Genomic DNA, 22,738 nt, shown 5'->3' with positions numbered 1-22,738 from the left:
CGATCTGTTCTTGCGGGCAACTGTAACCCCACAATTAAAATTCGGCTACTAGGTGGTTTCAGGCCCATTAAGATTTATGCTCTTGAAAAGTTGCAACCAGCTTTTCAAAAGGACATGCAATAACTCTACAGCAACCATGAATATTGTAATTGTGACTGCACAGTGGCTTGTTGGACCACTGTGTCACTATTCGATGACCACATAAAAAAATTCACCTGAGAGAGTGTGACAGGAGAGATGACGAAGGCCTGTGGCTGTGCAACTGTTGCAGGTAGGGATGGTGCCACAGAGTTAATGATGGTAACTGTGGGAGGACTTGGGGCTCCCCCTGTGCTGTTTGGTGTGTTACTCCCACCTGCTGCCTGAGCTTCCCATGAAAAGCCATTTCCTGTGCATAAAAGAGCAACGGAGGACAACTTCCATTAGTGGCTTGGACCACTTTCTTGTCCTGGGAATTCATAACTGCTGTCACAGAGTTTCCTACTCTTACATTTAGGTAAGACTGGCACTGCAACATGTTGTATGCACGGCAGTGCTGGTACAGTAAAATCTCGTTAATTCGAAGTCACTGGGACTATGAAAAATCTTTGAATTATGTGAGTTTTTGAATTAACAAAACATACAAAAAGTGTGATGCAAGGAACTTGAAATTCCTCAAAGCATAATTACGGCTGGTTGTTTGCTGTGCTGGACGAATCAGAATCAAGAATTGGTACACTGCACCCAAAGTTTTCTAATTAACTGGACTCCATTAAAGTTTGTTGTGTGTTCTTTCCTTTCACTGTTAGCATATACTCTACAGGTGAGCAAAATTTTGTTCTGAAAAGTAAAATGGCTTAATTGGATGTGTTTATGAAGCCTTCGTTTTAGAAAACCTCTATTTGCACATTCGTAACTGCTTTTTAGCTGAAGTCTCACCCAATGACAACCAAGCCTTGAAGACACATATACCGTCATTCCCAACATGGCAAAGCACCCCTTAGGAAGTTCACACAGATGGTGGCATCAGATTTCCCTCTAGGTATTATTGTGAGAAACCGACTCCTACACAAAAAGATGCCAAGCTTAAAATGTACTGTATAATCGCTACACCGGCTTTAGTTGACCTTCTTTAGCACAGTTATAAAAGGCCCCCTCAACATGGTTATGATTGATAACGAACTAAGGACCCACAAAGAACACTACAAAAGTCAAGACAGAATGCTAGTATAAATTCCCTCTATAAGGTAATAATTACTTAAAAATTTTATGGCAGTGAAAAGGCTGGGAGTGAAGCACTGGTCATCTTTAACTTGAGAAAGATAAGCCCTGATTCTTTGACCGTGATTCCCGAGAGTGATTCTTCGACCGTGATTGAATTCTTTACGCAAGTTGCATAAGTGAAGGCATATTGAGCGCATATTGAGCGCATAAGTGAAGGCATATTGAGCGAACAGACAGAGACGACAACACAATGCTCTTTTATGTCCCTATCTGTTAGTGCACAATACGTCTTCGAGTTCTGTTTAGCAACAAGCCCGAAAAATGGCAATGCAGAAGTGAGCCAATATGTGCGGACAAATTTTATCGTGATTGGGCTTCATTGGGAGCAGCAGCGCGCTGTGTGACCTCTGTATAGAAGTCTGACCTGCCACACTCCCTTATACTGAAATTTTGTGCTACGTATCGATACTGACCTATGTAGGCAAAGAAAAAATTTGAGTGAATATTTTATGCTTTGCCTAAGACACCCAGTAGCAGTGAGAGGATTACCTGATGCTAACAGCTGAGTGAGAACAGCACTTTGTTGCAAAGGTGGAGATACTGAGTTGGATGGCATGGATCCTGGCAATGAAGACACTGACACCGAGAGCTTGGGTGTCAAGACCTGTGGTGGCGAGTTGACTTGGGGTAGCTGATTTAGAGATAAAGCCTGCTTTGCAACTGGGGCAGTAGCCAACGCCGTGGACATTTTCGAGTTGCTCTGCGGTGTAGACATGCTGCGAGATCTGGTCCGGCTCTTTGGCTGCTAGATGAGAGAGAGAAAAAAACACCACGCTTAGACTTTGAACGTATTGTTCTGTAATGACAATAATGCCTTCAACAAATATTTTCAGCTCGTCAATAAGGAGAATAACAATCTGGAAGCATTATTCTTGTATCGCAATTAATTCTAATGAACTTCAACCAGGTAACTGAAGCCAAAGTATTACTTCAAACAAATAAAATCCACAATGTAACACAGATGATATTCCTTACAACAGACAGTAATAGTCAGCACAAAAAGCCTGTTGGGTACAGTCTTAGTAAAATAGATGAGTACAGCCTCAGTAAAATAAATTGAGTAATTGCACCATGCACTTCTGCAAAGGACCGTTATCAATGATCATGATCAATGCCACAAATGGATGGCTTCGCTTAATAGGCTATTGAATGTGTTTATTAAAGAGACAATGAGAACAATGTTCATGCAAATTATACTGTATTAAATATTATAAACCTTGCCTCCCTACAAATATTTCCTTTTGACAATTTACAAATTTCCTACAGACAACTATCTTGCTTTCGAGCATACAGTCGCCGACCGATTTTTCGGACCTGGCGGGGACCGAAAAAAAGTACGAAAAATCGAACAGTCCGAAAAATTCGTTTTCGCCAAAAATCTGAAGTTTATTGCATCAGGCAGGTTTAAAAAAGTCCTTGATGCTGCCTTGCCTCAAACTACGCTTGGAGGCAATTTGGTTTGCCCGTATTTGCGCCAAGGTGACATCGTCGCCGTAAACGCTCGACAAAATTGTCACCGCGTTGGCGATCTCCGACGGCTGCGGGCGGTCGTCGTTGTCATCCGACGACAACGACGACCGCCATCCGACGACAACGACGACCGCCATCCGACGTCGACCGTCATCCAGCGATATCTAGCTGCGAACGTCCACTCTCTATTAGCTTGATTATGGCAGCTTCCTTCTCCATCGTCAGGGTCGTATACTTCCCACGCTTCTTCACACCACCTGGCTCCCGCGATGGCACAGATAGCGGAGCCATGGCACCGAGAACACAAAATTCGATGCCGCAGATAGCCGCTGCGAAGCACACAACGTCTCGACGCTACGCGACACAACACGTGCAGAGTGGCGACTGAAAAAAGCTGCAACGACAATAAAAGAATCCTTCTTTCGCCTCCTCCCCGTGCGATGTGATGACGATAGTGCTGACCGAAGACGAAAAAACGGCGTCCATCACCGCGTCTTTTAAAAAGTGAACACGGCCTCCGAAACTTAAAACATGGCGTGCGCATTCCAATCTCGGAGGCAGGAAAGGCATCTGAAGACCAAGCTTAGCCAAGCCGACAGAAAATCCAACATGGCGGCGTTCACAATGGCTTGGAGCGTGGCACAAAACAAGCGATTTAGTCCGAAAAATCGAACTTTCAGGGGCAAATTCGCCCGAAAAATCGGTCGAAACAATGCATTAGCTCTATGGAATCGCTGACGGTGCATTTATGAAGTCCGGAATATCCAACAAGTCCGAATTTTTGGAGTCCGGAAAATCGGTCGGCGACTGTATATCACAGCATCATAAAACGTACAGGCACAAGGAGAAAAACATAGGCAGCCCAACTAACACTACCAACAGCCGTCATATTGATCTCAAGGTAGCAGGGATGCTGTGGAGCTGATGATAGATAGCGAAATGTGTGGCAAAGACCACATGGTGTAAACTTTTGTGTGCCGCAACGAAAGAAACAAAATCGAAGAAAAAAGAAATGGACAACACAAGCATTTGTGTTGTTCTGTTTCTTTCCTTCTCCAAAAAGCATTTGTGTTGTTCTGTTTCTTTCCTTCTCCAATTTTTTTTCATTGTAGCGCACGAAAGTTTACACTACGTACAACCAACTGGCCCTTACCTTTGCTCTTAAAGAACACATGCTCGAGCATTTTTCTCTGTGAGTACCATGCATAACAGTAAAAATGCATGAATCCTAACCCTTCCAGCGTTCAGATCTCCAATAATGTGTTGCTGTAAAATTTTTCTCACACAATTCGATAGTCCCCATAATACCCACCGTAGCAACCTTTGGCATGGCGAAGTTCATGTTCTTGCCCGTAGCAGGGACCGCATTCTCAGCTGGCATGAAACCACCTGCCAATGGACGCATCAGGTTGCTGCTGCTGCTGTACTGGCCTTCAACAGTCTCCATCGTTTCTTGCGATGCAGGATACAATGGCCGCTTGGCTGTGGCACCCCCCTGCACAACCTTTTCACCTGCGTGGTGCTCAGCTGCCAGCCTGGCACTTTGCCGCAGGCCATTTACGCTAGCCTGTGGCACAACAGATACTGGCGCTCGTGCAAATGCTTGCAGCTCAGTTGCAGATGGCTGAAATGTACTGACTGGGGGACGTGGCATAAGCTTCGGTTGAGGTCGTATCGACTGTTTGGGCACGTACTGGGGTACTTCGGCTCCAAAAGGTACAGTTGCTAACGATGGTCTGGGAGCAATTGCCAGGGGAAGCTGGAAAGAGCAGGAGGAAAAAGGTTTAAGTATCACTGAAAAGCATGAAGCAATAACACGAATAAATAGTTCAGTACTATGCACAGCAATACTCATAAAGGTCATTGTTCAGAGGAGCAAGAGTTCCGCAACATGTCTAAAACTAAGTAAATAATCTGTGCCTTATTTGGCATTTGTCCAAAATGAGGCTTAGACACAGCAAAAAGACCCAGTGAAAAATGGAAGCGCACTCTGAGAAGCTGGCAAGAGGAAAGCAGAGTGTTGCAAGAGAGTAGCCGAGCTTATTCCCATCGCTGCCAAAGGACACGCCAAATGAAAACGCACATACAGCTGCAGTTGAGTTTCGTATTAGGGAGTACCGTAATCGTTGGTAACTTTTTGCTCTCTTTCTCCGCATTAACTGTTTAATGAGCCATCACAAACAAGACCCGGTTCTTGCCTGTGCCGTCTGTTGGGCTGCAAATCCTGGGGGGACTACTTGCGAATGTTGTGGTGGTGGCGGTGCTGCAGCAGCTGCCTGTTCCACACTTAGAATCATAGGGGCTGCCGGTGCTTGCCTCAGGAATTCGTAATCACCCAACCCAGCGGCTGGTGGCGAAGGCTGCTGCGGCTGCTGCTGCTGTGCAGCCGACGCTAGGAGTCCCTCGATGCTGTTCACTACTGCTGCTGCTGCTGACTGCTGAGGTGACAGTGTGGGAGCAAAGGAAGAAGCCTGGCCCTGCAGCGGCTGCATCTGCGGCGACTGCTGTGGTGCCTGCGGTTGTACAGTTGCGGGTGTAGGCGGCGGCTGCAGTTGATGATTCGCTACACCTGCCTGCTGCCGGGAGGAAGCACCGAACACAGAGGCCGGCCGCTGCTGCTGCTGTATTCCGAATGGCTGTAAATGAAAACAATAAAAACAAATTAAATTTTACTGCTTTGTTATTGGGTTTAGTTCTTGTAGGACACGTTTAAAGAATAAAAGAAAAAAAAACTAATCTAGTATCAGAAAACTTGAAAAAAAGAAACACTCCAGTTTTTTAGTTTCAGGAAATTAGAGAACAGTGTAGTACAGCGTAATATATAATACATTACATTACATTTTTAATCAACGAAAATATCTTAAATGAAATCACTCTTTAAATGGAAGAACTGCCCCTTATGTGATTGGTTTTTTTTTGGGAGGGGGGGGGGGGGGGGCGTGTATTCTGCACTTTTCTTTATCTCAGTAAACAGTACACCTGTTAAACGGAACATATTTTTGTGGCCTCTTTAGGTTTCACTTAACAAGGGTCTGCTGTACTATAGTATGGTATAGTATAGTACAGTATGGTATGGTATAGTATAGTACTTGGCCGGACGCTGTCTGGCTAAAAATTTATGTATGCTGAATTTATGAAGAGCAAATGTTGAAGCACACTATGTAATAGCAAACCTACCAATTGTATACATTGACTTTCAGTGAAAGAAAGTGTGCAACGCCGCAACTTTATATTGACTCCACTGACACGAAGCATGTGTTTGAATTAGTGGCGTATAAATGCTCTCATGACAACTGTATTGGTGGGCTGAAATTGAAAGAGAATTGCAAGTTGAGCAACAGTTACAGGAACAGCTCACATACACTGGTTTGCTGGGTATGCGAGAGCACCATGAAGACATCTAGGTAAATTAACCGGAACATAAAATAAGATTGACAACATAGCTGAGAACTTTTTAATAAACACAGGAATTTTTGGAAAAAGATGTGCGGGAGAAAGACCTTGGCTTGTTCAGCATGTCTGGCGCATTCCTATGGCATTCTAAATTGTAGTGCACTTAATTTAGAGAAGACACCTGTGCTAGTGTAAAAGCTGACCTCATAACAAAATCACAACAAACGAGACCGCATATAGTGTGTTGCAACTACAGTATTCTTCCAAATCAGATAGAAACCCATGTATCTAAATTTCGCTTTAAATGATGCTCACAGCATGCAGACTTGTGAGTATGCAGACTTGTGAAAGTAACCTATAAAGAACAAGTACAGGGAAAGAGCTACAAAGAATTGATGGGAGATTTGAAACTAAGCAGCCCTGATCTGATGCAAGTACAATGTAGCCTGATTTGAGCAAAATATAAGAAAAAAAAATAAAGAGGGAGGAGGGGAGCTCTAACCTGAACAGTAGTTGCTTCAGCACTGAGTGAGCCTTCTTCCGGCAATGTTGGAAGCTTTGAGTTGAAGTAATCTGCAAGTTAAGACATACACATGCTTGTGAAAGTAAATAATAGGGTATAATTAAAGTTTAAAAGGCAACTTTGCAATGTCAATATCTAGATTTTTCCATGAATAATTTTTTATGATCTTAAAATATGGCTGGTTTGAAAAACAGTATTAGGTCACAAAAGTTGGCCAGTTTAAACGTTTCAGAAAAAATAATTTAGAAAAATAATTTACTCGGAATAATAACCTTACAAGTTGATTCCATAGTTATTATTTCAAGCGAGTTATTCTGGACCTTAAGAATGAGAAGCTTGAAAGAACTTGTCAACGAATACGTTTTAGCAGCAATTATTCTTCGTTGGACACAAAGAGTCACACAAGACAGTGGACACTGGCAGTTATGATGATGAATTATCAGTTTACACCAGAGCAAGTGAAATAAAAAAACGACAATTCCTTTCTCACAAAATGGTAGCTTTAAATAAAATGGAAGGGGGAGGAGGGCAGTGAGGCAAGAGATGAACAAAGGGAAGGAAAGGGCAATGTGGGCATAAGTGAGCAAAATGCTTCAAAAAGATGAGTCCAGTCAATCACCTGATAGAGGTTCTAGTGTGTCCATGAAATCCTCAAATGCTGGCTGCAGCTGAATAAGGCCTGGCTGAATGAAGTCTGCTATGCCAGCCCTCGTAGCTGTGAGAGAAACATGCAGAAATGCACACAATTAGCACTCAAAATAACAATCTATGCTGTAACACCACAAAAAAAGTGCACGCACATGTACACACACACGCACGCACACAAACACAGACACGCACACACACACACACACACATAGCAGGAAAGAGCGAGAAGACTCTCGGTCAATGAAATTTCTTAAAAAGAACTGCTGCTTATATATGTATAACAAATGCCTTTAACATGATTAGTATTGTACTTGGGCTCTGCACACATGTTGTTATCTCAGTAAAAGAAACTCCTGTTAGATGGAACAAATTTTCTTGTTCCCACCATGTTCTGTTTCATGATAGTCTACTGTACATACATATATACTGTAGAGAAGCTGCCGAACCCTGAAATGGGTCGAACTCTCAAGTGCTTTCTAGTGGGTCTACCCAAAAAGGACGCCGCTCGCGCTGAGAGACCATGCTCGGCCGTTACTGTCGCCATTGTGTATGCTCGCTGTGTGCGGGCTAATAAACGCCATAACAAATTGGTGGAGGTGCTGGGTACATGAGCGCAGTTCCAAGGGCATCAAAGGGGATCATTACACTCTCCATGTAAGCTGTCGCGAGCTTGCCAAGACTTTTACAACGCATGAGCAAGAGCGACAGAAGAGTATTCGCGATGGCTCCGCCACTTCTGAGCCCACATTCCTTCCCGGTTCCCTTGTATGGCTCTCAATCCCGACCTCTGTAGCTGGCCTTTATTCCAAACTACTCCCGAAATATGAAGGTTCCTACCGTGTGATCGAGTGCACATCTCCAGTCAACTATCTTATCGAGCCAATTGAACAATCTTCGGATATGCGCCGTCGCGGGCGCGACATAGTCAACGTGGAGCGCCTGAAGGCTTACTATGACCCGCTCGTAGTGAAAAGCTGATAGGTCGCCAGGCGGCTCCCTGTTCAACCCCGGGGTAATTGTAGAGAAGCCGCCGAACACTAAAATGGGTCGAACTCTCAAGTGCTTTCTAGTGGGTCTACCCAAAAAGGACGCCGCTCGCACCGACAGTCCGTGCTTGGCGGTTACTGTCGCCATTGTGTATGCTCGCTGTGTGCCGGCTAATAAACGCCATAACAAAATGCAACCAATTACAAGGGTACAATGTGATCCAACATCGTGTGAATTTCGACAAATCATGAAACAGTGGCGTTTTACTTTCATTTTATTGTGTTAAAGCTTTGTTAACTCTGGATAGCAGTACCTGGAGTCCGCAGTGACTCTCCAGCTGTTTTGTAGGATAAGAACACGATTCAGCGATATTTCATTGCCGTCTTACTTAAACTACTCGTACTGTTTCCCTTGATATCTAAATAAGATACCAAATTTGTGCCTAATGCTCAGAAACTTATTGATAGCCCTGGATGGAGTTTGCATATTGAAGACCTGATCGATATATATGTTCTTGATAAATTATTATAGTTTCCCAACTTTCATGGCGACTAACAAAGTAACCAGCTGATATGCCGGCACACTAAAACTAACGTGGACTAAGAATGTCAAGAACATCAGAAAATATCGAGTCGCCACACGAGTAACAAATATTTTTTTTTTCAAAAACATTAAAATGGGGTAAAACACAATGTGAACCTAACACTTCATGAAAGACCGCACCATCACAATTCGAAGTATACATGAGCTAGTAGGGCCTTCATACTTCCCACACAAAATTGTAAGAAATCAGTCAGTGCAAGGCCGCCGTTGCATCTTCATGTATTGAAACAATGGGCATTTAAGTAATCTGCAGCGCTTCTATGCCCAACACGCATTTCAGACAGCTACATGCAATGGTTTGACGTAAGCAAATAGTGAATAATAGAGCAGGAGGCAATATAAGCTCCAATGTCTCCACCACAATGTCATGTGGAGAAGACCAATTACACAAAGCAACACAGGCTTACCGATTTCCCTTGGATTTGGAAAGTCAAAAGGCTGGTTCAGGCTGCTGAAGAGGCTTTCTGAGAGGTCCATGAAAAAGTCCTCATCTATCAAACCTCCATGAGAGAGCCAGCGGAGGTCCAAGTCTACAGGATTCTACAATCACCCACAAGGCCAAATTAGTAAGTAAAGAAAATGCACACCAACAGTCCGTTTAGATGGCAGAGCTATGAACCAGAAGTGTGTAGCAGTATGGTTGTGATATAAGCCCTGTGAATGAACTTGTTGGCAAATTCACTTACAGCCTTATATTGTAAGACAATGACAGCAACTACGAGATTGTTATACTTTTGAACCAAATATTCAATGAAAAATAAATGCACTTGCCCTTGGTTTTCTCTTTTGTTATTTGCTTAAAAACAATAAAATACTACACCAGTGCTTATACTGTCATAAACCCTAAGGAAGAATTATGCTCTTTTTTCCACATGAAACATTTTTTGTGTGCATAAAAAAAATAATTGATTAAGATACTGCCTATATGAAATGGCTCTAATGGACATCAGTGGCTCAATGGAAATATGTCCCTGAGGAAATTTTATGAAACTGGTGTTTCAGAGTGAACAGCATGATAAAAACTCAATAAACAGAAACACATCAACAATATTTTCCTGAAACGAATGTACACAACATAATCTGACATGACTCACAGTGCTGGAGTCATCCCCAGTCCTAAACCGCGAGTTCTTTTTGCAGAAGAACATTCTCCACTTCTTGTACTCGGCGGTGATATTGTCGAAGTTGCGCTTCCAGTACTTGCCCTCCATGACAATGGCCTGCAGCAGAAGCAGGTCAAAGAAGAGCATAAGAGTTTGGAAACATGTTGAAATTTGATAGCTTTCTTGGGCTCATCATAGAATATATTAAGCTGTAGCAGATCCTGCCTAAGACAAACGTTCAGTGTGCATAAGATCGCAAACTTATTTTCAAATGGTATCTGGCTGTCAATAGCCACCTATATATAGATCATTAAATCAGTGCCATGGAACACAAGCCAGAATTCATATCTCGAAGGCCTCCACCAAATGCCTGAGAGGCCGCCTTAAAAAATTATGTATGTGACTGTGCAAATGAAAATTTTAACAGTCAAAATATACGCCCAAAATCTTTTATGCATGTAATCTCTCAGAACCCCAGAGCACACATGTGGATTCATTAGTTAAGGTTCGCCATTACACTGCAATAAAAGGAGCTGCTGTTTTACAACATTAGAAAATGAGCGCAACGTTGTCATCAAAATATATGCCTCAAGAGGTTAGGATCAGTAACAACAACCTTAGCCATCCATTAGTGGATCTGTAAAACATTGTCATGCGGAAACGCTCAGCCCAATGATATATGCTCAACTATGGTGTGGTCACCCCAAACTGACCATTTTACCGTGCCAGCCCATTTATTTGTTTGCTCATGAAAATAAAAGTTATGCGAAACCATTGCTTGCAGACAGAACACACTCGAACACCGGTTGCATACATTGCCAGATTGGCGCGCTTGCGAATTACATGTGCAGCAATATTCCGTGATCGTGGCGTGAGGGTGTCGCAAAGAACCAGGCCAAGATGGGTCAGCCAAACACACAAATCGGGATGTCGAGTCAAGGAGTTGTTTGCGGAAGCATTTACCATACGTAGGAGCAGATTGAAAACATCGCATTCGAGTAGAGCCCAGAAGGAAACAGCGCCAAGGAGTTATCAGAAAAAAAAAATGCATAAGAGGGCTAGGAAGGCAAGATAAGTCTGGGTACACGATTGAACGACACAAGTGTCCCCTGCTATCAGAATGGGCAACACGAGGGTTGACGGCCAACCATCACGAGGGCCATAAACTTGGAACGGGAATGCAGCCGGAATAAACCAAACAAATGGCATAGTGACAATGAAAGAGAAAAATGTGAACACTAGGCTCTTGCTCAGACGACAACTGTTTGCGAAAAATAGGGCAAATGGTTATAGGTGCATTGAAAGTGAACACACGGTGGCATGACTTACAAAAAACAATAAATACATACATACATGTGCTACACTTATTAATATAAAATCACTGCACTTATTGTTGTGAAATCACTATGGCAAACTTTCGAGCAAAGACACCATTGGAAAGATGAGATCATTTCTCAAAAATTGACTGCTAAATCAGTAGGTGCATCACATAGAGTCGAGCGAAAAACAGGGTGAGAAAAAAGCTACAAACTCTGAGGGTATGTGTGATCATTCAAGGGTGTAGTGAGCAGTATGCATCTACATGTGCACATAAAGATTGCTGTTGAAATCTGCTCTTTAAAGGCCAACAGCAATGAAGTTTTACTTTGGCGGAAATGGCCATAAATACGTAGTATATATACGGTAAGTTACGATAACGACAGTGAAAAATCTTGCAGTCGCGTATTCAATTTATAATTGCTGCTCTAATTGTCAGCAAGCAGACGAAGTGGAGCTCTAGCGGTATGCCCAGGTAAATCGGACAGAACCGATATAATGATTACTACAGAACGTCTCCGCGTCGCTCCTTGTGAGCAATCCTCTTTGCCGTTGAATCGCTCTTTCCTGCGTTGAAACCGTTTTCAATGCAGCGCGTTTGAAGTGCGCCTGTGCGTTTGTGCTGCCTTGGCACTGACTAAAAGCTACGCGTTCGAAATGCGTTCGTGCTGCATTGAAGTCGATAGCAAGTCAAGTTCCAAGTCAAGCAGCGTTTCTGAATACTGGGGTCAGACACTGCAAAGCCACCTGTGTGAAGCCCGGACCAGCATTCGATAAGAGGCATGTTCACGCAGCTTTCCTAACATGTAAAAAAACACACACTAAGGGGTGCGTACGCGACATACGTGCTCAAGGAGCAAGGAGCAGACGATTTTTCTGTCGTTCACATCACTTACAGTCAGCCGAAATGCCGTCGTTTTTTCTAGTATCCAACTCAAAAACACCGTCGTTTGCAAGCTTTTTTTCTAAGGTAAGCGCTTGTATTTCGAAGGCGACACTAGGCAGGCAGCACTACCTCTAGCTAGACTACCTATGTATTGACTTTTTGCAAAGTGCCAAATTTAGTTGCAGTTGGCCTTTAATGATGCAACAATTTTAAACACATCAAGTGTTAGACGGGTGAAGGAAACTATACAGGCTAGTCAAATAGTACTTGCATGTGAGCATGTTTGTCCGGCAAGTGCACAAGTTTTTCATCAGCTGTGCTGAAGAATGAAGAGCTCTACCATCTTGCTAGGCATCAGCATGATTAAAGCTTTCGCATATCTTTACTAAAGACATTTGCGTCTATGCATGACACCTCTTCGGCATCCTAGGAAAACATTTATTTAAATGTCGATTGCAAGTGAGTGTCTTTCCTGTCTCCATCATTCCTTTTCCCTCTCTGCTTGCTGCTAAATGACTCCATGCAGTCAGTCATATTTGCATAATGCATGTTTAATATTTAATAAATTATTACAACAAAAATTACATTGTGTTGCAAGCAATACATAAAAAAGCAAAATTATTTGGGCACAGTTGTAAAGTCCATGTTCTACACGCTTAATTGAGCCAGATACCTGCTTACACATATTCGAACATGGCGAATTATATTCACTTATGACTATCAGAAATACAAGGTAAGTATGCCCACTAAAAACAAAATATGCAGCAGAAATCCCTCAATAAGATTCAAACTTGCTGCTTAGGTTTCAACTGCTTACTATAGCACAAAAGCAGTAGCCATAGTAGTGATGTACAAGTGCTCACTCAATTCCAGCAAACATACATTTATGCAGAGAAAACACACTTGCCTCAGGTTTGTTGTGAGTGTCTCCTTCAAGTGGCGATGCAAACTGGCACACATAGGGACTTCTTCTAGCCACAACTGGATAATGAAGATGGAATAAAACAGAGGTGCAGCACTCTATGATGAGAAATGTCTCTATGATGAGAAATATAACATTAACAATGCAACCTTGGATTTGACAGCTTTTGATGAAAAATGTATGACTATACATTTAAATCACCAATCATTAATACTTCATGAATATAAAACATCAATTAAAGCTGGACATGAATCCATGTGTTAAAACAAGTGTTTAGCTTTTCCATTATATTAATTTTGAGATACACGAGGTACAGCATATGTGTAAGACAAACAGTCTGCATTTTAGGGTGCTTGTGACATGTATTGATCTTCCAAGATAACAATATGCTAAGACTTCTACATAGCAATATTATTTTTAAGAGAGGAACAGAGAGAAACAGCTTCATTTACAGAAAGGCAGAGAGTTATGCCTGAATGACAGCATGCTCGAGCCTGCTGCTCTACGCAGGGGGAGGGGGAAAGGGAAGAAAAAAGTACTGGATAAGGATGGGGATGTAGACACGTGAGAGTATGCAGTCCAGTTGCTTTTAAAAATGCTGCGACTACTCTTATGACCACAGTTGCACTGTTGGTGTCATAGAGTTTCCTAAAATTAACTAGAGGAGACTCTGGCGCTGCGATCGTTCAGTGACCATGGGAATGATGGGTAGTACACAAATTTGCCTAGTCTTCGTACTTGAGGGTGGCGGATCGTACTTGCGGCTTCGTTTATTGCTGTGTGTCGGTTTTGTTTTGAAGGAAAAAACGAACCCTTTTGAACTTCGACCCGATTTGAAAAGGTAAGCCCCAAAAAAATGAGGTGGTGAAGCACAACCGCTGAACATTTGCTGATTTTTGTTTCGCCAGAAAACAGCTCCAAGCTACACGAACACACACGGAGCCAGAAGCAGGCCAGAAATACGGAGATTAGACAGTGTACTACCCATCATTCTCATGCTCGCTGAAGCGCCATGCGTTGCAGCTCCCACAGACATTAGCGCCAGAGTCCCCTCTAGTGTATATTAGGAAACTCTATGGTTGGTGCCAGGCCAAGCGCCCAGCACAGTCTCATCAGTCAATTACATATTGCAAGATCGTTCAGTAAAAAAAAATCAATGCTTGTCATTCATGTATGTGTGCACCGGCAGCCAAAAAATATGTGCTCAAGTGTTTCTGACATGTGACAGTGTTCACAACTGGGACCGGTGTCACTGCGGCCGACGATATGCGTGTAATGTCTTGTATAGGCCACACCATGACGAAAGCGGTGGGTCATACTTGTGATGTTTTGCTTCAATTTAGGGAGCATGCAGATCCTCATTGCCGAATCGAATGTGGCCTGACTTCAAAGATGCACACGACATACCATCCAACTTTTTGCTTCTGCTTGTAACTGATGAACAAAACAATACACAACTTCAGCTGCCTGTAATCAGTGGTGTCGTTAGGAGGTTCTTTGTTGCAGAAGAAGTCTTATGGTCAAACATCATGGGTTTTGTTATTCTATATTCCACCAGCTTTGTTTCTTTTGAAGCAGCTTGGACTATGCTAGCTAAGACACACAGTATACAGACATCTTTTTTTTTTTTAATTTCTTAGCAAGTGTCAGTGCATTTTTTGCAAACAGTCTTTGTATTTGGATACCTATTTCTTGGATACCTAATTCTTGATTGGTACCCTTTATAGTTAACCTGATTTGTTCACTAAGCCTATAGACTTATACAACAGCCTCGGTACAAGACTGATTCTCTTTGCACTGGTAATACTAAAAATGGTAAATGTCTCTTTTGGAGTTTACAAGAAATCTCGTTTGACAGATATATATAGCTTGTCCTTTTGATCAAATGCATCTTTTGCTTAGCAGTGAGTGTGAATTTTTGTCTCGCAAACTAAACCATTTATTGAATGAATCTAGTTTTATGGCACAACTACTGTAAAATCCTGAGCAAGCTCCCCTCCTGTCTTTTTTTTTTTTCCCAAGCTTATCTGCACTGCAGAATCCCGCATCAGCAAATTGTGGGTACGGACTACTTGGCATTCGATTTCGTAGAATGATTGCAGCGCAAGGAAAGACACGAGACAAGACGAACGAAAAATGATTTGCAGCAGTAGTTCCCGGGAACCCAAGTTATGAGGGTCTTTAGGCATGTCGATAATTTCTTAGTACTTTCTCAGTAAGGTGCCTTGACATTGCATTCTGAGTTGTCACAAATTGTTGGAACATTCGTAGAACAACTTTCCCCATTTGTCATAGCACATCAAATCCCACACGAGGATTCCTTCTGGTTCAGTAAAAACGGTAAATTCATGCATATTCAATAAAGCATTTCATTTGAAGCACACTTTTCTCCGAGAGCCCTTTGCCACCATCTTGAATCTCTGACCGAGCAAGGGCTTTCGCCGAATCTTGTCCAATCATCTTCCACTGCAGGGCGAAGGAGAGGGGAGGCTTGCACGAGATTTTGCTACCCCCATGTAGATTTTGCTCTTTCCAGCTGTGCATGCTACAAATCATGTGAAATTGCCCACTCCATAATTTTTTGATATTGTGTAGTCCACTCGGTACCTTATCGTTCACATGATTTTGTGTGTGGAGGAATTTTTGAGCGGTTGGACTGTCAAGCAATACCATAGTGTTTAGAGAATTAATTTATTATATAATATTTTTATCGATATCAATGCACTACATCCCTATTACCAAGTCATGTAACTAAACAGATGAATGTATTTCATACTTCCCCCTCAAACATGTTGGTAAATTTCAATGCTGCAGCCATCCGGTACATGCTACCAGCAGCTTAGTTCAGTTTGCTTTTACATGGCACACAAAAAAAAAAAAAAAAAAAAAACATAGAGGAAGAATCTCGCAAGTAATGAGTCTTTCATCTTAGTGAAGAAAACCGCTCACACTGCATGTGCCAAGCTCGCCAGATGATGTTGTTCAGACGAATCTTGTCCTTCAGGCGCAGCTTCAGTCCCTTGAATGTTTTCCACTTAGGTGATGTCAGCTTGCCACTAAGAAGAAAAAAGTCATATTACAAGCGCTCCTTCAACGGCCTAATTGACACTTCAATTTTTGTAACATATTACACATGCCAAAAATAAAAAAAAAACATGAGAATAATTGCCTTTCAGTTATCATGATACTGGTGATAATAATAGACAATGATGCAACACAAGGTATAGAATATTAGAAATTATAATGTAAATGTGAAGAAAGAAAAGTGGATAAAAAGATAACTTGTTGCGAGGGTCTCGTTCTGGCAGACTTGAGGCCTTTAGGTAAAATACCAGAGAAAATTGGTCAGCTGCCAGTTTGTAATAAGGTCACATGCTACGTGATTCCAACAGACAGAAAAAGAGTGTTCCGCACTCGACGTCATGGCTACTGGCGACACTGACTAACACTCCCAGGTTAACATCCCCTACACTTTCCTTGGCATCATTGTATGTTAGTTCTCATTATTACTGTGTCTAACCCCCTCCACGCCCCCCCCCCCCCCCCCGCCAAAGAGCCCTTAAATTCCCACTTTTTTTTTTTTCAGTTATCACGGGAACATGTAGTCAGAGGTCATTGATATATTTGGAGAACAAAATCAGATTGATTTACTCACGAAAAACGGTATATTTTATTTTGTATCACCTATGCATAGCTAATAGACTGTACGTAATTTAATAAAATTACCCTCGTATAACAAATTATAAGTTTCCCAAATGGCTTCTTAAGAAAAATCATTATCCAGAACCATTCTTCATATGTACTAGCACTTTCAGAAAAATTATAGTGAGTAAGATTATGATCATTTTTTATTTACGAAATTAACCAATCGTTACCATCAAAAAGTGGCAGCATGTACAACTAGGGCAATCTGCAACGATTTTTTAGCATGTTCAACTTCATGCTTTATACAAAATCTCGATGGTGTGATGCTGCAAAATGGTTCTAGCAGGAGTTTAAGAGAGAGCAAAAAGGTCACCGTATAAACACAGCTGTTAAAAATGACGAGTAAGGAATTTCAGGTTCACTGTCCTCGCATTAAACTTTTAACACAATCCTAGATCAATCACTATTGTTCCACACATCCCTGGCCTACAATCTCAATTAGCACGTTTGTTTTTTTTTACACGCATGAGCTTTCGACCTGCAGTTTCAAAGACGTTTTTTAAGAAGACTTTTGCTAAGAATTTTAGCAGTTCTTCGTCACCATTTGAAATGTCGAAATCGCACGACCTGAAATTCTATTTGCACAGCAAGTTCTGTTCTGCAGTGATGCCTCTATGAATAAAAATCCACCATTGCCCACTACCATTAAAGATAGTTAAGATCCGAAGAAGGCGGTACACTACAAATGGACCTTAAATAAATACTGACATGGAAATTTTCACTTTTGTTTTTGCCTCAAATGAAAGGTCAAGCTTGCAGGAGCCTAGAATATGTACTGCTAAGCCTGATTGCACACTAAAAAAGTAACCATAGAATGTTTTTTAAGGCTAGTTTAAAGGCCAACTCCGGCGATTTTTCGAGGTCAATGAATCTCAATGAAGTTCGCTGCGTATGTCCTTTGCACATTTTCGCCCTTTGTGTCAAATCACAGGTTTCAGTGATGCACTGATCGTTTATAAATGAATTTTAAAGATTGCCTCGAAAAGCTCACTTGCCTTGCCAGAATTATTGGCAACACTGTCTATGTGACGTCATGTTTGGCATGTCAACGGAAGTGAAGCAGCTGATGGCATCGTTACTTTGGCCGCTACAGCGTTTATTGTGCCTTCCACAAGTCGACGGCGGCGGTGTTTGGCACGGGCATAGCACGAGAATGCTTTCTTCCTTCTTCTGTGGTGTTTGGCCGGTGCTTCACTGAACTGGCTTTCACAGTTTTCATACTCCGCGCCGGCGGAACCAGTATTTGGCCTCCGGCTATACCAAATAGTATGTCATAAGCAGACAGGGCGCTCGGTTGGGTTTCGGTTTCGGTATTGCGCATTTTTGCTTATTAACAATTATTTTCAAACTTCCTGAGCATTTCAGCTATTGGGCTTGTGACAAGAGTGTCTCAGGAACATAGAAACACCATAACCTAGACGTGGTCAGAAAATCGTCGGAGTTGGCCTTTAAGTTCCTACTAAACTCTGACGTCACAACACGGCTTGAGCTTTTAATCATTTTTTAAAGGAGCACTGACATCAAATTTCAAGATAGAGATGTGCCCATCATTCGGTCGCTTGGTATGCATAGGTCTTCTTGGCCAAGTTTGAACGGCATCCGTCGCGTAGAAGTTATTTTAATTCGATGTCAAACAGCGTACAAGCTAAGGAGAAAAAACGGAAAAATGACTGCCCTGCGACATCGACACTAGTGCTACGTTGTGGGGGTGCTGACACCCCCTGTAAAGTGTTTGCCCTGCGTAGTGCACGTGTCTCGCACAGAAACCGTATTTCGGTGGTGATAACCGCCGGACGATAGATGACGTTGTGTTCACGTTGAGTACCACTGTTGGTAGAGTGGTAGCACCGGCGGTGACCCCTGGCGGAAGCCAGGCCTTGGCGGCGGGCGAGAGTTGAGCGAGTCTCTTTTGCGCGTGGCGGCTGCTGCGACCGGTTGTCCATAGCGTGGGTCCTCGGCACGTGGCACCACGGGCCTGCGCGCCGGGGGGCCCACGTGGTAAGTCAAGCGCTGGCGACGCCGCCTTGGGTGTGTCAGTGTGTTTATCATGTTATTGTGTTTGTTTGTCGTGTTATTGTGTAAGGATGTCCTAGCGTGTTAATAACGATTGATGTATCGATTCGGCAGACGATATTGTCGTTCTGAAATTAGGTAAATAAATGTATGTTGTTGTTTGGTTTGGTACCGACCGCGTCTACTATGTCCATTCACTCTAAGAGCGTGGCGTGCTGCTCGCTCGCCATATCGAGACCCCACAACGTGTTCGGTGAGATGCATTCCACCAATACCATCCTGAGTGACGATGCCCCAGTAGCAATGACGTGTACGATCCAAGTGTTCTTATCGTGGCACCGACTGGCGCCGAAGCGCAGAAATGCACTCGCTCGTGGCGTCTGATCTCCGTCGCACCGGTTCGAATGATTTAGTAAAATTATCAAGATGTATACCACCTTTAAAAGAACGGCAAAAAAAAAGAGCATGATCGAATGGGTGCTTCTGGGTCAGCATGTAGGGGAATCGTGAGTTGCAGTCGTCTAGTTCGAAGCACGGAAAAAGCGCAATGAGGGTGTCTTTTCATATCATGTATGTGTTACACATCAACATGACCACAAGCTATCAAAAGTGGAACAGTGTATAGTCGGATATCAACACTAACAAGTAACACGCAGGTATCATTGAATTTTAGTTCGTTTGTAGACTTTCCCTAGTCTACAGTTCATCTGTAGATTTTGCGTCCACATAAAAGTTGTAATACTATGTTAACCACGAGAGGCTGGATAGGTGGGGCCATCTGGAGGCTCAAAAAAGAACCTGGCAAACAGGAAATGTATTCTATTTTTCGGCTGATGCTCATTCGCGATAGCCATATTGAATTGACCCCTTTGCATGTACCTTAATGCTTTGCACGCCAAAACACACCAATATAGCTAACTGAGACACACGAGCGAACATGGCTGAAGCGTGCATCCTCTGGCACCTCTGCAGTGCTGCTTGGAATCGCATCCATTTCGGAATTACTGTTCTACAAAAGGTCAATCGAAGCAAAAATAATTCGCGACGTCGCGAATGGCGGAAATTCCAAGCTCCAGGCTATCGTATTGAACCCGAGTCGACAATTTGTACGGCGACGACAACAATGCAGGTGACAAGCCATGACTGAATGTGTCCGCCTAGCAGACGAAATGTTTGCGGAGCAGCTGAGACGGACGTCACTCTTTTCTGTGGAGAAGTGGTCAGCTGTGGCGTGATTTGGAGGTGACCGCGAGGTAGCACCACTGCTGGTGCTCCCAGCGCTAAAAGTGGCGGGATTGCCGGCCGCTTTGAATAGTGCTGGATACCAGTGATACAAATCAATGAAAGTAATAGTTATTCATCCCTCAGTTGTGTTTTAGGTCGTTAATCGCTGCTACGGGGTCTATACCTACTCGCTGACGCAAAAATCTTGACATGAGTAAATTTGATGTCAGTGCTCCTTTAAGCTCGCCAAGATATTGTGACGTCTCCACGGCTGTTCCGCACCATGCCTCTGTTGACACATAAACGGCCATATTCTAATTCTTGGTGCCTGATGCCATCACAACTAGCCAGAATTCTGCGTGAAGTCACCAGAATTAGCACTGTAGCCTGACGTCAAGCTGGTGTTGGTGTGGGTAGGTGTGCCATGAGAAAATAGACTTTGATATCAAAATAAAATATCAGCATTTGCTGAGCTTTGCACTTGCCCAGGGCTGTCTTTGTAGATAGGAGATTTGTATGACAGAGAAAACTTACCTTTGAAAAATAATGTCACGACCTCTTTATGCTATTGAAATTTTTTAGAAACCTTCAGCAAGATTATCACTGAAAAGCAAGTTGCTACCTTCTCGCTCTCTCTCATTCTATAGTTAGAACCATGGGCACCACCATTGACTGTGAACAACCCTGCTGAATTCCAAATCGTTGTTTGTCACGGTTGACTATCATTACAAACAATGTGCACTGATTATTAGTGCACAGAGGACATGAGACTGATTTCTTGAGTTAGCCAAACTCTAACTCTTTTCTTTCATTACAGAATATCTGAATTTTGTCAATTGCTTTTTAAATGACAATCCTGGCATGGGGACTTTTTCTAAATTCACCTCGGAATGCTCGACACACCCTCAGATTATGACAGTTTGGTAAATACACCCACAGATTTACATAGCTCACTAGTGCCATATTGTCTCTCAATGCACTTGAATTCCTTGAAGAGACTGACAAACAATTTATACGATACCTATTTTCTTTAGTGCAATGAAAAGCTTACCGGTCAGAATGTCTAGTCATGAACTGGTAATCTGGACAATGCCGTGAAACATTTGTAAGCAATTTTTCTATCTGCAGAAGAAGTTGTACATACACATGACAATGCATGCCACAAACAGTGAGCGCAAGAGTGGTTCGTATTCGAGCCTGGAGGTTCACTGTACATGCGTGCACTCCATTAGCATTCGCTGTGGTTCGGCATGGGCCAATGGCTGCCGTGAAGGCAGCGCCGCGTCTCAACGTGCAACTCCCTTTACTTCGTAAGCAGCACAGAATAGAGTGGGGATAGATAATAATATACATACTCTAACTTTGAGGACTGATTATGGCATGCATGACAGCATCAGACTACGCAACTACGTACAACAAAGTGATCGTCTGAATAATCCATCTTCAAGGCTCTTTAGCTGGGCTGCGTGACATACCCGTTTTCTGTTACTTTTGAAGGGACACTAAAGATAAACAATGATGTGGTTTAGATTGACAAGCTGCACTAACTCTAATGCCATAAGTTTCACTGTCATGAGTACACTACTAACAGAGAAAATTATTAAGGTTGAACTTTCATTTTAATTTTTGCACCGAAATCTCCGCACATGACAAGAAATTTCAAAATGTCTTTCTTGTACTTTCGCGATACTGGCTCGATGAAATTTTCCGAGACTTCGTATGCTAGGTCTAAGCCAGCCACAGATGACAATACACTTTATTTATCAAGTAGAAGCTATGTAGAACCCAGTAGACACCTTCAAAATTTACTACGTCATGGTGTTTGGTGTGAGAATCTTATCTCCAACTGCATTTTTTTTTCGCCCGTTTTCTTGCTTATCAATCATCCTGTGACAATACGTATCAATCATCGTGTGGCAATATGAGTGGTGTTTTCGAGATTGTAAAATTGTATTTTACCAATACGCAAAAAATCATTTTGCTCTTTCGTGTCCCTTTAAACAAGATTAAAATATAAATCCTGCTCACGATACAAAAAGGATTCTGAAATCTGTCGCCATATTTCCTGGACTTTTCATTCCTACCAGGATCTAATCACAAGTTTCCGCCAGTTGTCAATCCCTTTAAGGTTGTATAAATGACTATGAATGACTATCCCTCAAGAGGAAGGTATATAACAGCTGTATATTGCCGGTACTTAGCTACGGAGCAGAAACCTGGAGACTTACAAAGAGGGTTCAGCTTAAATTGAGGACGACGCAACAAGCAATGGAAAGAAAAATGGTAGGTGTAACCTTAAGAGACAAGAAGAGAGCAGAGTGGATGAGGGAACAAACGGGGGTTAAGGATATCATAGCTGAAATCAAGAAGAAGAAATGGACATGGGCCGGGCATGCAGCGCGTAGACAAGATAACCGCTGGTCATTAAGGGTAACTAACTGGATTCCCAGAGAAGGGAAGCGGGTTAGGAGGAGATAGAAGGTTAGGTGGGCAGATGAGATTAAGAAGTTTGCGGGTATAAATTGGCAGCAGCAAGCACAGGACCGGGTTAACTGGCGGAACATGGGAGAGGCCTTTGTCCTGCAGTGGACGTAGTCAGGCTGATGATGATGATGATGAAATGACAACAGCCTACTGAATACAAGATGCACCTCCACGAGTGTCTCTATTATCATTACCAT

General features: G+C 42.7%; 1 protein-coding gene across 2 annotated transcripts in view; it reads right to left on the bottom strand.

The window, feature by feature from the left end:
• The window catches only part of Mondo (MLX interacting protein mondo), a 48,592-nt gene that overhangs the window by 21,479 nt on the left and 4,375 nt on the right, over positions 1-22,738 (bottom strand). The window contains exons 2-11 of one of the 2 annotated variants that reach the window (XM_075888909.1): positions 16,065-16,171; positions 13,101-13,174; positions 9,982-10,107; positions 9,295-9,427; positions 7,269-7,364; positions 6,629-6,699; positions 4,932-5,369; positions 4,046-4,492; positions 1,753-2,008; positions 216-388 (exon numbers count right to left, since the gene is read on the bottom strand). In XM_075888909.1, coding sequence (XP_075745024.1) covers positions 216-388; positions 1,753-2,008; positions 4,046-4,492; positions 4,932-5,369; positions 6,629-6,699; positions 7,269-7,364; positions 9,295-9,427; positions 9,982-10,107; positions 13,101-13,174; positions 16,065-16,171 — 1,921 coding nt within the window. The remainder of the gene's footprint in view (positions 1-215; positions 389-1,752; positions 2,009-4,045; positions 4,493-4,931; positions 5,370-6,628; positions 6,700-7,268; positions 7,365-9,294; positions 9,428-9,981; positions 10,108-13,100; positions 13,175-16,064; positions 16,172-22,738) is intronic. The other variant, XM_075888910.1, reaches the window with a different exon arrangement.

This window comes from Rhipicephalus microplus, chromosome 3 (genome assembly GCF_043290135.1).
Source record: "Rhipicephalus microplus isolate Deutch F79 chromosome 3, USDA_Rmic, whole genome shotgun sequence".
NCBI lineage: Eukaryota > Metazoa > Arthropoda > Arachnida > Ixodida > Ixodidae > Rhipicephalus > Rhipicephalus microplus.
This window is presented reverse-complemented; position numbering and strand designations above follow the sequence as displayed.